The following is a 14913-nucleotide window of genomic DNA, read 5'->3' on the forward strand; positions in this document are numbered from 1 at the left end:
ACTAATATGGCCGGGGTACTAAACAATATTTGTTTGTATTTAAGTGTATAAAATATTTTTGATGGCCATAAAGTGGTTGTGTTTATTTATTAAATTTTTACGTGAATCAATTGTTGAGTCGGCTAAAAATCAAAACTGAATTGTTTCTCTTTTCAACACCCGAGGGCGCTATAGGACAGGCAGCGAACATGTACTCGCCTGGAGAGGTTAAAAGCCACCATTAATACAAAATACAAAAACACCATCATGAATTTCGTCGGCGTGTATTTTTCTTGTATGGGAATAGGCGTTCGTTGTACCGCTCGAGTTTTGCTTCAGTTTTAACGCATTGTTGTTTTTGGCCACCAGGGAGCAGCAGAAAATCAAGTGACATTTGATAGCGTTTTTTTTTTAAAAAAATACTGTATTAACAATGGGAATGGCGTGACCAAATAAAAGATTGATGAACTTCATGAAACACATGAATACAATTAATGTCATTGACTGTATTTATTTGTCCATATACTTGATATATTACAGGAGCAGTGAATATGCAGAATATTTTTCATAAATCCTCCCGATAATGTTTACATCATCCTGTTACTTCACAACAGGTATGGGAACTTGACTTGACTGTTTTAGAGACTGTCACTCCACAGATTAAAATCCTTCTCAAACTGATGATCATCGTATTTGGAATACTGTACCGGTAATTGCTAAATTCTTGTTGCAGGCTAGCTTTATTTCTAAAGTCTATAATCGTTTGGTTCAAACAAACAAACAAACAAACAAAAACAAAAAAACAAAAACGTCAGATCAAAATAAAAATGAAAGGATCTGCATGGTGCCGAGATTTCTTTCTTTCTTTCGTGTATGCATAGCAGAACCGCCTTCGGATACAATTTAGCACGTGAGTTGTGTTTAACCAAAAAAAATACAAATAATAAAATAAATAAATAAATAAATACAAACAATTTTAAAAAAGCCCTTTTTTCCTGTTCTTCATTTTTAAGATCGCTTGAGAAACTTCATTTCAAGCTCTGTGATTGATACTGACAATTATGCGTTATTTATTTTTCCTTTTGTGCTTAAGTAAACAGGAATATGTAGCCTAAATTGACTAAATGGTTCAGTCCGAGCCCGTGGAGTTAACCGACACGCTCGTGCAGACAGATGGGCGTTGATTGGTCGGCCGGTCGGACGTACGGGTCCGCTCTGTAGCTTCTGCCGTCATCAGACGTGCTTGGGGGGGGGACGCTTTGCTGACTCAACGGGCTGATCCCTCCAACATTCTCCCCAGCCCTCTTTCCCCGCCCCCCGCGCCGCCACACGGCCACATCAGGTCTGTCTGTGCATTTGCATTCTTCTGCACCCTTTGTCCTGAATGGATGTTAATGACGTTCTATAATTGTCTGCATGTTACGTTGCCGAGACAGATGCACGCTGCAGATCCAGCTGCCGCTGCTCAGATGAGATAAGCGTCCTCTTCGTGCTGCAGGAAGACGGCGCAAGAGGAGGGTTGGAGAAAACGCCGGATTTAAGGGATTATTCATTTGGTTTGGCTGCACCCCCATCCGGGAGAAAAAGTGGGGGTGAAAACATCGTGGATTGCGATTTGCAGGGGTGATGTGAGCCGGAGCCAGGCGAGACGAGGGTGGAATCCGCAGAGGAGCTGTCCGTCCGTCGTGGTGCTGATGCGGCTGTGAGGCGAGCATGGCTGCCGGGAAGTTGCTGCTCTACGCCGGGCTCGCTCTGTCTCTCTGCGCCTTGGGCATGCTGGCCGTGGCGATGTGCTCCGACCACTGGTACGAGACCGACGCCAGGCGCTACAAGGAGCGCTGCCAGAGCTTCTCGAGCCGCCGCAAGGACCCGGGCTTCATCTACATCCCCAACAACAGCCTGCCGCTGCGGGCCGGCCGGAGCGCCGCGACCCGCTGGGAGGAGAAGCTGCTCCTGGCCCGCAACCGGCGGCAGCTGTTCGCCATGAGCGCCGCGGACGAGTGCAACAGGCAGTACAACTCCACCAACATGGGGCTGTGGAGGAAATGCCACCGGCTGGGGTTCGACCAGGGAATCGAAGACCTCATCCGGAAAGGTAGGAATCCAATCAAGACCTTCAAAGTTGCAGAAATGCTGGCTAGTGACCCTGCGGCGACGCGGTGACATTCATCAAGGGGCAAATCAATTAGCCTGCTCGTGTGCTTGATTGTTTATTTGAGTGTTTCTCAACCTTTATTGAGCGAAACATCGGAGGTCCTAGCTTGAATGGATGGCGACCCACCATCACTATAAACAATGAAAAGCACGGGACCTGATATTTTCTTGAAGTAGATGAAATTAAAATAATTAATACAGCAACACTAAAGTACAATAATGTTTAAAATACAATTCAAAAACAAATTATACAGTCTGTCATCCCAGGAATGCCGACCAGTGCAGCCACACATACAAGACGCCACTATACGTTGCTGGCATAGATAGATGAACATCTTTATTCACCCAAATTGCAGATTTACTGTCTTGCTTTTAGACAGCATGTTTGTTGGCATGCTACTCCCCCCCCCAGCTGTCCTGCACAGCTCAAGTTGTAGTTTAAATGGTGCTCCGCCGACCTTTCAACTGCAAATAATGACATAATCACGTCAGGGTGCCTGCCAGCTCCACCACTCAGCATCACTATACAAAGGCGTGGAAATGACAGCGCTTTTCCTAATGGGCCTGAATTGCCATTTTCTGGAGCAGACAAGTCCACCATTAGGACATACATGACTGGAAAAGCGACTTACCTCCCCCCAAGGATACAAATTATGCATTTTTCACAATTTTAAAGAGTGACATGCCACTGTCAAAATAGCCCAAGGATAGAAAACTACAGTGGTTCTCAAACTGGGGTCTGGGGGACTACAAAGGCTCCACAAGCTCTATCCCGCAATATATTGCTTTGAAATATCAATAAATGCGTACTATAAATATAATTTAAAAAAACGTTTGTGCCTACACATGGGAACTCATTATTATTGTACAGTAATAACATCATTAACTTGAATGTAAAAAAATTAAACCATTTTCGCCACATTTGTTCCTTTCAGTGGCCATTGTGCTGCTCCCTCTGGTATGCACAACTTTTCCACCTGGGGGCAGTATATTAAAGACACAAAGGCACACACAAAACAGTGTCACATCTGACTTAGAAAATAGAGAACATATGCCTGTGAATATTGTTATTTTGTCTATCTTTATGACGTTGCGGCACTGATGGTATTTGTAAGCCCGTCTATGGTGTTTTGCATTGTCTGTTAGCATTAAGCTAACGTGACTTGGGGTAAAGCTGCGTGATTGTTGAATGCGTCATTATTTTTTGTTTAGTTTGACACCTTTGCAATATTTATCTTTTTTTTTTTTTTCTATTTCAATATTTTCTTTAATTTACTGAGCGATGCTTGAAATTCAATGACAGCCTTTTGATTCCGATCCAAATGAAGACATTGGCAGCAGTCTGTGCTTCACTGAATGCACTGAATCTAGTGCAGTCTGTGTTGGAAGGAAAGCTAGTGAATCATGATGAGTCGCATTGATTATTCATTTATGATTCCTGTTGGTGAAGAAGATGGAATTTTATTTTTTATTTTTTTATTTTTTTTTTCTATAGCCGAGCCAAAACAAATGTCGAAATCTCCCTGCGGTTGCTAATGCTACAGAGGCAGCCTGTGTGTGTTGTGAAGAGGACAGGAAGCAGCGCTGTGGTGTTCCTGATAGATGTCGCTGGAATAAATCCAAGCGTGAAAAGAGCGAGGAGAGTCTGAATTGCGCTGCAGCTGTGCCTTTATGCGAGCACGCCTGGCTGGCCTCCGCGGCCCGCCATCTGCAGTAATGGCCGGTCAGAGTGTAAATGCGGAGATCACATGAATGCCTCCATACACCAGTACGAACTGCGCAGCAACATCAGCTTCGAAAAACTGATGTGATGATGCGTGACAATAACTTTAGCGGGAAGGGTCAGCAGGCATGAACATTATTTAGCCATGCGATGTTTACGTGTTGTGATCATGTAGGGCTGAGAGCCTTACAATATTTTGGAACTAGCAAATTGCGTTGACGATCATAAACCTGTTCATTCTAATTTGCACTTTTAATTCATTGATTTTATTTTCATTAATTTTGGGAGTTTCCCGAACGGCCGGTCCTTTTCGGCCCCCCATTTTAGGAAAACTAATCAACTTTTGGGGGTGAAATCATGACATCACCTGTTTACCGAGTTTGGTCAGTAAACTGAGCCATGATTGGTCGTTACCTACTTCCTCAGCACAGGTGATGTCATCATCAGTCGACAGCAAGAAGAGAAATGACTTTTTAAAGGTATTAACTATAAATGAAACTGCTATTATTTTTTTGGTATTGCTTTTTTTTTGTACTATAGAATTGTTTTGTTCCATTGTGCTATTGTAATATAGGTGACGATTTTATTTTGAAGTAAACAGGAAATGGTGTCATAAATCGAGAGGAAATGACGTAACTAACCGACACACCGCCATTAGTAGCGTCATCTTCCAAGGTCGAGAAAGATGTGTGTGCGCCAGCGAGAAGAAAAACAACTAAAGTTAAGATTCACTGACCTATTTATTAGCACCTGGTTGAGAAGGGAATGAGGTTGGTAATAGTCATGTTTATTGTTTAACTATCGTTACATTTTACGTTGTTTGTGTGATTCACTGTATAGTAAATCACTACCGCTTTCGCCCACTAGAGTGTGCTAACGCACAATGCTATGGCTCAAAATTCTGTTTTGTTTGCTGAGAATTTGCATTTCTGTATGGTTTATTTTTTGTTATAAGGAAATGACAAAGGCAAAGGGAAAGGTTAAAATTTGTTTGTATATACTATGTAAATTGTAGTCAAAAAGGATATTGTAAAGGCTATAGAACAATAATTTAAGGCAATTCATTTCTAGTACAGTGCTTAAATAAAGTAAAATGGATGCACAGAATATGCTGTTTGAGTTGTTAATACTATTTTATTTGTTTTTTTATTGTAGCTCTTACAAGGTCTTACTTAAGGTCAATAAAAGTTGCGAACCAATCAAGTGGAGCGACCACCTTTATTTCAACCGAGGATGCTACATTAATTGTACATAATAAATAATGAAGTTACCACATTAATTAAATATTTACTCAATGAGTCAAGTATCCCTTTAAGGAAAATTGTATATTAGCATAGCTAGATTATTCTTTAAAAGTATCTGCCATTTATACTGGTCTGAAAAAAAAAAAAAAAAAAGAAAAAGTCTCTAATATTGAGAATATTGTTTTCAAATGTCAAATTTTGGCCCAAACAGTACTTAAGTAAGCCAAAGAAAAACAGAAATTGGAGTAACCGGCATACACTCCACCATTTGTATTCCATTTCAATCTCGACTCCCACTAATGAGACACGCCCTATTTAGTTAATATCGTCACATTTAATAACACTAAATATTCCATCTGTTATCTGTCAGATATGAATCATAACCCAATCGCGCTTATCACATCTCTGCTCGCCAATCAATTCCGATTCGCCTCATTTTTCTAACCGTGTTGCCGAACCCATCCATTTGTCTCGACGCCTCATCTGTTCGTCTCCGGGCCGGATCGACAACATCCATTTGTCTCGGCGCGTCCGCGGCGTCTTCGCCCGAACCTTCCGGAAGCGTCGTTATGTAGATTTATGGAGGCGGCGGAGAGAGGCGGACGCTAATGGGTCAACATCAAACACTAAAACCTTGCCTTTTGCCAGAGTTTTCGCAGGTCGCATTAAGAGCGTAATGGCGTGTGCTGGAATGGATGGCTCGAGGTTAGCCAACATATTTTCAAAGCGGATGACCGCCGCGTTCTTCCCGTCAGCGACCCAACATGGGCTGATCCCAAACAATGATGAATCGAGGCCATTAAAGCTACATTGAAGACGGAGCGACAACGCGCACAAACTGTTGCTTGTCTCAATTCCGTCGCACGCGCGCGCTTCTCCTGGAAAAGCCGCCGCTTCAAAAGAGAAAGCAAGACGTGCGTTCAGACTCCTGTTGGATATCCAGGGAATTTCTCAGCCCTTTAAAATGAAACGATATATTTGTGAGACGAACGTGTGAGCCATCCGTCAGATGAAAGTCACACACAACTGGGACAGAAGCAGGAATGATTGAGGCCCTCTTGGAATTGCTTTGTTTCATTCTCGTTATTCTTCCTAGATTTTGGGCGCACTGTGGAATAGTCGTTAGCGCGTTTTATCCGCTACTAGTGCCACGTTTGTTCCACAAATACGCAATTGCACCTTTTGAGTAAACTACTGTAATGCAACCACTACTCTCACATGCTAGTAATTTTCATATTCAACATTTTTATTGAACATTCCAAGTACTAGTAGGCTTCGTTTACACTAACTCAGCTCACTGGGAGAAAGATTAGAGCACACGTACCACACCACTCGTGCCACTTATGGCCTATGCAATTATAAACCAATGATACCTTGGCATACTAGTAGGTCAATTACATGTAACTAACTAGACTAAGTGCAATTTCTGAAGAAATTGCGTGGGAATGCTGAAAGCTGAATGCTAAGATTTGAATGCATGTGGAACGCTAATGAAGTAAATTGAGAGATAAATTATGGAATGATAACCTCCTGGTTACCGGAAAATACGCTTTACCAACTGTGCTAACAAGCGGTAGCGAACACCTGGTAACGTTGATAAGTTATATGTATGGAAGTGGGCGTGGAAAGTGACACTTAGAAATAGTTCAATGTCTATCCCATTGAAAATGAATGGGGAAAAGTTGATATTTAACGTTAAATTGTGTGGATACTGTAAGTAATGTGTAATCAGACAATATATACCCCGGGAGGTGTGAATTTTTAAGCAAGTTGAAATTTGAACAGTGTAAATCGGAAGTATTATGTGGGAGTTGTTACATGGCAAAAAAATGTGGAGAATGAAAATCACAATAACATGCTTCAGCATTCCCACAATGAGGTCAAAACTGTGCACTACTGGACATTGCACACTACTAGTATTACTCGTACTTTGAAGCGCTAAATGCTAGCAAGCAAAATTTCACAATGTCACTACTATTTGGATTTGGATGTAAATTGTGACAAAATATTTTAGTGACCTTTTATGAACAATTCACAACCCCACCACCACCATCACACAAAAAATAAAAAATAAAAAAATAAAAATCAGTCTTTGACATCTATAGTGTCAATGGCAAGGAATGACTTTTAAGAAAGGCCATATTGTGTAATATATAATGTGTGATTTTGATACAACAAGCAAATGTGTAAGGCTTTGTGGAGGGTTGACTGTCACTCATTGAGTAAAAAAAAAAAAAAAAAAAAACTAGGGCCTCTCAGGTCCTTGATCGGGTATTCATGCAGAAAGAGCAACGGATAGGATTACTGTAATCTACTCCCTTGCGAGTAAAATTCAAACATGAATCCAAATGTAGATGTATATGCCGCTCTCACATCACGGCCGCCGTTTGACGTCGGACGGGTTTGAGCATATTTACACGGTGAGAGGATTTTTTCTCTCGTCTTCCTGGAAGTGCTTAAATAATTCAGGTACAAGCGGTAACACCCCCGCGCTCATTAGCGGCCCCGCTGTGCGCCGGCGACACGCCGGGTCGGGCCGCCTGCTGGCTGCTTCTGCTTGTACTCGCCCTCAGATGAATGAAACGCCAACAATATTGGCAAGAGCACGCCATTCAGCGATGTCGAGTATGTACGTTTATGACTGGAGTCCTTTTCTTTTTGAAAATACACCCAACAGCCACCTTGTGAGTGACGTTCAAGAAGAATGTGCATTTTTTGCTGCCAAGGAAACTATGTTGAAGTGAGCTGAGGAGCTTCACTTGGGCAAAAGTTGTGCTTTGCCACCATCTTGTGGCATCTACAGACAATTCGGAACCTTGGCAGTTCTGACATGAAAGTAACGCTACAGTATGTTGCCATTGATTATTAAAAGAGAATATTTGATGACGCCGATGCATTGCCATGGCAACCCTGGCTCACAGAGTCATCAATAGAATCTGATAATTATACTCTCCAGGCTAAATCAGTCACCAGCTCTGTTTGCAAATTGCACCAAGCGCGAGTATTGATTGTAACGGAAAAATGCTCATTACAACAACATTGTCACACAATTATTCTCAATCAAAGCAATATGTTTGACTTTTATCAGACAGGTGTGCTATTATTTTTCAGTAGCAATGCTTGTTTTTCACCACTGTATACTAATGCAATTTATATGTAATACAGAGAAGTTTCAATTACAAATTCTTGGAGTGTTGACTGGAGTGAATTACTTTCAGATGCCTTTGAACTCAAAGTACATCATATACATTTTTTTTTTCCATTGAATGCTAATATTTTCTAATAAATGTGGAGAAACTAAAAGTTACAGAAATACTACTACATGCATAAAATCAGAATGTCATGATTCAATTAGCTACTGTCGACATCAATATCTGATGACATCATACTCGGTGCCAGCGCACTTGTTTTCCATTCGTCGCACGGCGTCGAGCCGCAGAAAGAACGATTTATCCGTCGTTAATAATGAATGATGTTCTCTCTCTTGACAAAACAAAGTGCTTTTTAGATGAGACGCAGATTGATGCTGATGACTCTTTGTGGTTTCTCCTTTGAGGATGGTTGGAAAGTAAAGTCAAAAGATTGTTTTTAATGACATATTTTAACCTTTACCTACTGTTCATTTCCCTTGCACACCAATTATGAATCCCAACATTTTGCAAGTAAAGGACACCCTGCCAGGCGCCAAATATAAACGGTTATATAGCACAGGTTCACTGTGTATTAATTTTCTCTGTTATTTATAGTGATATGAATTCCTTGCCTGACAGTATATTAAAGGCTCAAGGTTAGATGGGAGTATAACCTGACTACGGGGTACTCATGTACTGTACAAAGGCTTATGTACTGAAACGCATTCTGACCGCCCGCCCCATAAACCAAAACGGCACCTTTAAGAGTGTCCTTTTATTGACTAAAGCACACCTGTGCACTAATCATGGTGTCGAATCAACATCTTGAAATGGCACACCCGTGAGGTGGGATGGATTATCTCGGCAAAGGAGAAGTGCTCAGTATCACAGATTTAGACTGGTTTGTGAACAATATTTGAGAGAAATGATATTGTGCATTATATTTTTGTTGAGTGTTGTTACGTTTTGAGGTTGGATCCCAAAAGCGCAGACACAAATAATATTTAACTCTTTATTCGCATAACATCGAGAGGCGTAGGACAAACTTGACTAGACGAGAAACAACGAGAATGCGTCGAGAATCACGAGACGGCAAGCCCCCTTGGGCTGCAGAGATGCACAGACAAACAGTGGTAATAATCCGACAAACACACTTCTCAGTTTGGTTTAAATAGACAATGAAATATTCTGATCGGCTGTGGCTAGACATGTGGGTAACAGGACTGACATGGAATTATCTGACTGGCTGTTGACCATAAAATGAGATTAAAGATTCTTGACATCACATAGCTCATGACATCACATGGCTTAACCCAGTTGAAACTAGATGCCAATTACATCCAAACACCAGTTCACAACTGACCTCACGGTCATGACCCAAACATGACCCTTACACAACCCAAACCTAACCCTGGCGTGACCCAGTCAGGACAAATGTAAATGTACTCTATGTTTTCGGACCGAATGATAGTCAAGTAACCTTGCTCTCGCGAGATGAATTCTCGCGGTATTTGTGAGCTCACAAACTCCGGAGAATACATCTTGTACCGCTCTCGCAGGTAACCGCCGTTCCCAAACCACTGGTGGTTCGGACCAATCACAGAGCGACATTATGTTTGGGGGCGGGATATGCAACTGTGACGAAACCAGGAAGCCAGCGCCGACGGCGGAGCGAACAAACAAAACCCAACATGGTCGAATGGATGCTACAATTGATTCTGTTCTCGCATAATTACTCACCGATTCCTTCTTGAATGTTGAACAGCGAGAGGCGCTTCATGCATTTCTAGCTGGTAAGATGTTCGTGCTTTTCCCCCCCTTCGACAAGAACTAACACGAAATGTTCACCTGTGGCCATGATTGGTTAAAACAAACGTGTCGAATGTCACATCGTCCAATCAGCTCGCATTATTGTACAGAATGTCCCGCCTTTTTCCGACCAAATTATTGTGGGGAAGTCCATGATCCATCTGGCCATTTCCAGGTTAATAGTGAAGGCCATCAGGGAAAAAAACTGCTTACATGCAACAGGTTATAGTACAGCCTTAATTGGGGTCATGTGGGAGGGTTGTGATGCTGATGAAACTCACTGATACAAGCGTATGGCGCAGGCAGGTCGAAAACACACTGCAAAGGTTCTCCTGCTGGATGGAAAAAACATGTTTGATTTTACATCAGTGGACATTTCCATTCTCTAGCAGGCATCTTCTGGCTCTTTCGGGCTTCACGTCTTCCTCTGGCCCCGTTTAATCAAAGGCTTATCAAGTCAAGAGAGCTCCGTGGGCCTCCGAGAAGAGCCCGCATCAATCAGATCCTTATTCTCCCTGTCCAAAGACTCTGAGAGGAAGGAGAGCAGATGAAGGGGTAGCTGTGTGGCTCCAGCTGCCTCCTCCGTTGCAAGAAAGGCCTTTTTAATGGCTTGAGACTGTGGCACAATGCAGGAATTCTGTTCCCCGTCAACCACCCCCCCCAAAAAAGCCTCTTTGGTGTGCAAAGCGGACCGCCGAGATGCCACTGAACTTTCTTGAGCACACATTTGCATGGCGGTGGTTTAAACCGAGGATACTAATTGTGAGCAGCAAGATAAGCACAAGCTTGTGGCCCTGCTTCTGTTGCCATGGTAACCTTTATTGATTGGGTGACAGATGTTCTTTAGGCAAACTGATGATCGCGGAAGGGGAGTCCATTTTAAAGCCACAATATTTAGTATAAATAGCAGCTTACAGTTGAAAAAAACAGTGCAGGGCTGTGTTTGTCCGAGAGGCGTTTTTTTTTTTTTTTTTTTTTTTGTGCACTCGAGGCAGTACAGCAAAATGAAGAGCCCAAATTATGAAGCCACAAAAATGCAAAATACTCAACATACTTTCACGTCAACTCATTGGAGCAGCATTGAAATATATGACAAGTTTACAACCAAAACACTGCGATTGGCTGGCAACCAGTCCAGGGTATCCCCCCGCCTACTGCCCAGAGCTAGCTGAGATAGGCTCCAGCACGCCCCCGCGACCCTTGTGAGGAATAAGCGGTCAAGAAAATGGATGGATGGATGGATGGTTTACAACCAAAGCACTGTTCTGCATTACCTATAAAAATCTGTATGTATTAAAGCAAATAACTACTCTGGGCTGAGAACAACAAAAGATCAGCTAAAAATAGTGCAAAAAGAATTATGAGACAACCTTACAAAGGAATCACTGGTCTGCATTATCTATGAAATCAATATGTCTTACAACAAAAGGAAAAAAACAAACATATTTTGCATTGAGAACAACAATCGTGCACCTAATAAACAGTATTATAAGAATTATGAGACAGGTTATGACACAATTTGGCGACATAGGAATCACCGAAATATTTTGAATGAGAATAACGAGTTCACCGTGAAAAAAAAACAAAAAAAAAACACTGCTCTGCATTATTATAAAATAGTTATGGATTAGAAAAAATGGGGGAAACGTATTTTGAACCCACAACAACAATAATGCACCTAAAAAAACAGATTTATAAAAAATTATTAGACAATTTTACTCTGAGAACACTTCACTGGCACTGCATTACATATACTGTAAAGCTGTATATGTATTGGAACAATAGGAAAACAAAAACAACAATTTTGTGCTGAGAACAACAATAAGCCACCTAGAAAATAGTATCATAAGAATTATGGAACAGTTTCCCAAATGAAACACTGCCCTGGACTATGCTAGAACAACAGAAAAAGAAATATTTTTGTCTGCGAATAAAAAATATTTCACCTAAATAAAAAATATTTCACCTAAAAGACCAAGTATTTGTGGAAATTGGACACGTGCAGTCAGTCTTGTGTACTTTATGACAAGAATGAGGCAGTAGACGTTTATTTTGAACCCACATTTTAATCTTCGTGTTGAAAAATAAGGTAGAAGCATATGAGATTCATTGGCCCCATTCAAGAAAAAAGCACAGCCCGAAATAAACCTGCAACAAGGGCTCCATCTCATTGCGTTTAACAGCTCATCTCTTCTCATAATCATCAAGCCCTCCGTTTCGGCCGTACCTCTCTCATCTCCGTTTACCTTCTAATTTGCACCGAGCTCGTAATTACAGCACGCCGAATGACGGGAGACCAAGGTGGGATGATGGCAGTGTGGGTGGAAGATCTAATTGAAGTGGAGCTACTACAAAGGAAGGCTGCAGATGGCTGAGGTGTCAGAGTTGTTTAAATCCCATCAAAAGCAGTTAGGCGCACAATGGAAATGGCGTTGAGATTTAATGGTAGCATTTTACTCTATACGGTATTTTATAAAATAGAAGCAGCACCACGGATGTTTAAATATGCATGCTGACTGAGGTAATGAGCATAATTATTGACACATAAAATCGAAAAATTCAACAAACGATGGCGCGGTGAGCGTGAGCAGGAGGGCGGGGCTTCAGTGGAAACGCAAGCCACAATTCTGCAGAATAATGCATGCCGACTGAGGTCATGAGTATAACTCAGTCATTTTCACAGAAGCAGTCCCGTTCGCTCCCGGCTGTTTTACTGGATTTTGACTGATTTTGCAAGGCCCACAGAATATTGTGTTCTATTGCTATTAAAGCATGGAACCTATCAAAAGAAAGATTAAAGAAAGAAAAAAAAAGTATGTTTCTATCTGTTTCCGTTTTGCAGCAATTAGCATTAGAAGAGAGCTAAGTTTCATCTAAGTAATTGAGCTTTTTTTCTAGATGGCCCTGGTTGATCTCCTTTGCTCTGCTGCCACCTGCTGGCCGTTTGTGTAATAACTACCATTTCTGCAACTGTTCTTTGCAGTTGAGAGGCTGCATCAAAGCCTTCTGTATGCTCTAGCATAAAAAAAAACAAACAAAAAAAAACGTATAAATACGTCTTTGGGACACTTAGAACATGAAAAATAAAACGTATTTACACGTTATTGGGAGCAAATGAGATAACGACTGACACTGACCATTAAGTGACTGCAATGACAGTAAAATGGGGAAAGTGGGAGTTGAAGTGAAATACAAGCCCTTAATTCACGGGAATAATGCATGCCAACTGAAGTAAAGACTACAATGAGTGACATTTAGACCACTCAATGACTACATGAATAGTGCCTAAAAAAACAGCCACAAGACCACACAGGAAAGCTAACTAAAAATGAAATGTAAGCCCCAATTTAACGGAATAACGCATGCTGACTGAGATAATGAATACAACGAATGGCATGTAGACCACCCCAATGCCTGCATTTAACATTTCAATAACAATTCATCTCTCCCCAAATACTTTTCCGAGGTCTCTCAGCCGCATGTATCGAGCTCGGAAAATCTACCTCGCGCACACACACACACTCGCAGTCGCTCGGCGCCAGCTCCGAACACGTCGCCTTGTCGCGCTTATCTTCCCTCACTCAATTATTTGATTCCGAAATTGCTTTTGCTCTTTTGTTGCCTCCTTTTTTCCCGCCGCAGACTTCTTTGTTTAGCCACGCAATTATACACGAATGGACACAGACATGCTATATCTCTTAAAGCCGCCGCAATCTTCCTCTCCTCTCATTCCTTGCAGCCGGCGGTTTGTGAGCAACTGATGAAAGTGTTGAGAGATAGTTTATTGAAGAAAACGCCGGAACTTTACTAGCGAGGGACAAATGCGAACAACACAATGTGTGCATGGAAAATCTAAAAACTGCCATATTGATCTCAATGTGCCACTAAATTCACTTTAACAGCACTGTTATATTCCACCGAGGACACACGAGGTCAAGAAATGGTTTCACTATTTACCAGTACGAGGACTATATATATTAATAATGCACATTAGGTTTGGCAGTTTTATGACGATAATCTTTTCGTTTGAGAACATTGGGTCGGCCAGGTTAAAAGGTAAACTTAATGGAATAACACATAGTCCTCCTATCCCTGTGGGAAATAAATGCGCGTCTGCTGTTAAGACACTCAAGCAAGAGCACGGCGACCTCTGCCAAGGCACAATGGTCAAATCGAAAGTGAATAACGTAACAGCTGCTCTAAAGATTTTATTATTATTTTTTTTTCATCTAGAGTAGACATGGGCAAACTTTAGCGTGTCATATTTGTGCCATATTTGACATTTGGGAGTGGGAGGGAAATGTATTACAGTATTTGAAAATCGTTGTAAGATAGGAGATTTTAATGTTATTTCATCTATATTAATTGACAGGGATGTCACGATAAGGGCAATATCGTGATATGAAAACTGCCACAATATCGTCGTCGTCATGTTCACAATATTTAAAAGGAACGCATCTGTTAAAAAAAAGTCAGGTTGATTTCCATTTGTGCAGTTCTAGCACCCTCTAGTGGCTAGTTTATGAGTGCAATTTAATTTTCATTAGGGATGTTTTGGCCTTCTATGTTTAAAATCTATGCTAATTGTCAGATAAAGGGGAGCCTAATTTGCTTGTGAAGCGATCAATGTGTGCTTGCATTAGCAAGTAAGAGCCTCTATATTTTTATTAGAGATTGTAGGTGGTTTATATGCATTGCTGTTATGCACAAAAGCACAATATTTTGAGCTCCTTTTTTTTTTTTTTTTTTTTTTACAATATTGTGATCTTTTTTAAATATCGCCAACGCCCCCAATCTCGTGATAATTATCGTATCGTGACTTTCATATCCTGATAATATCGTATCGTGATGCTTGGATATCGTTACATCCCTA

The 14913-nt window shown here is 41.3% G+C and overlaps 1 protein-coding gene across 1 annotated transcript in view; it reads left to right on the forward strand.

The window, feature by feature from the left end:
* The first annotated feature begins 1164 nt into the window (after positions 1-1164).
* The window catches only part of tmem178bb (transmembrane protein 178Bb), a 62280-nt gene continuing 48531 nt past the window's right edge, over positions 1165-14913 (forward strand). The window contains exons 1-2 of the mRNA XM_077499910.1: positions 1165-1321; positions 1416-2074. Of these exons, the coding sequence (XP_077356036.1) occupies positions 1693-2074 (382 nt within the window). The 5' untranslated portion in view covers positions 1165-1321; positions 1416-1692. The remainder of the gene's footprint in view (positions 1322-1415; positions 2075-14913) is intronic.

The sequence above is a fragment of the Festucalex cinctus genome, chromosome 16 (assembly GCF_051991245.1).
Source record: "Festucalex cinctus isolate MCC-2025b chromosome 16, RoL_Fcin_1.0, whole genome shotgun sequence".
Taxonomy (NCBI): domain Eukaryota; kingdom Metazoa; phylum Chordata; class Actinopteri; order Syngnathiformes; family Syngnathidae; genus Festucalex; species Festucalex cinctus.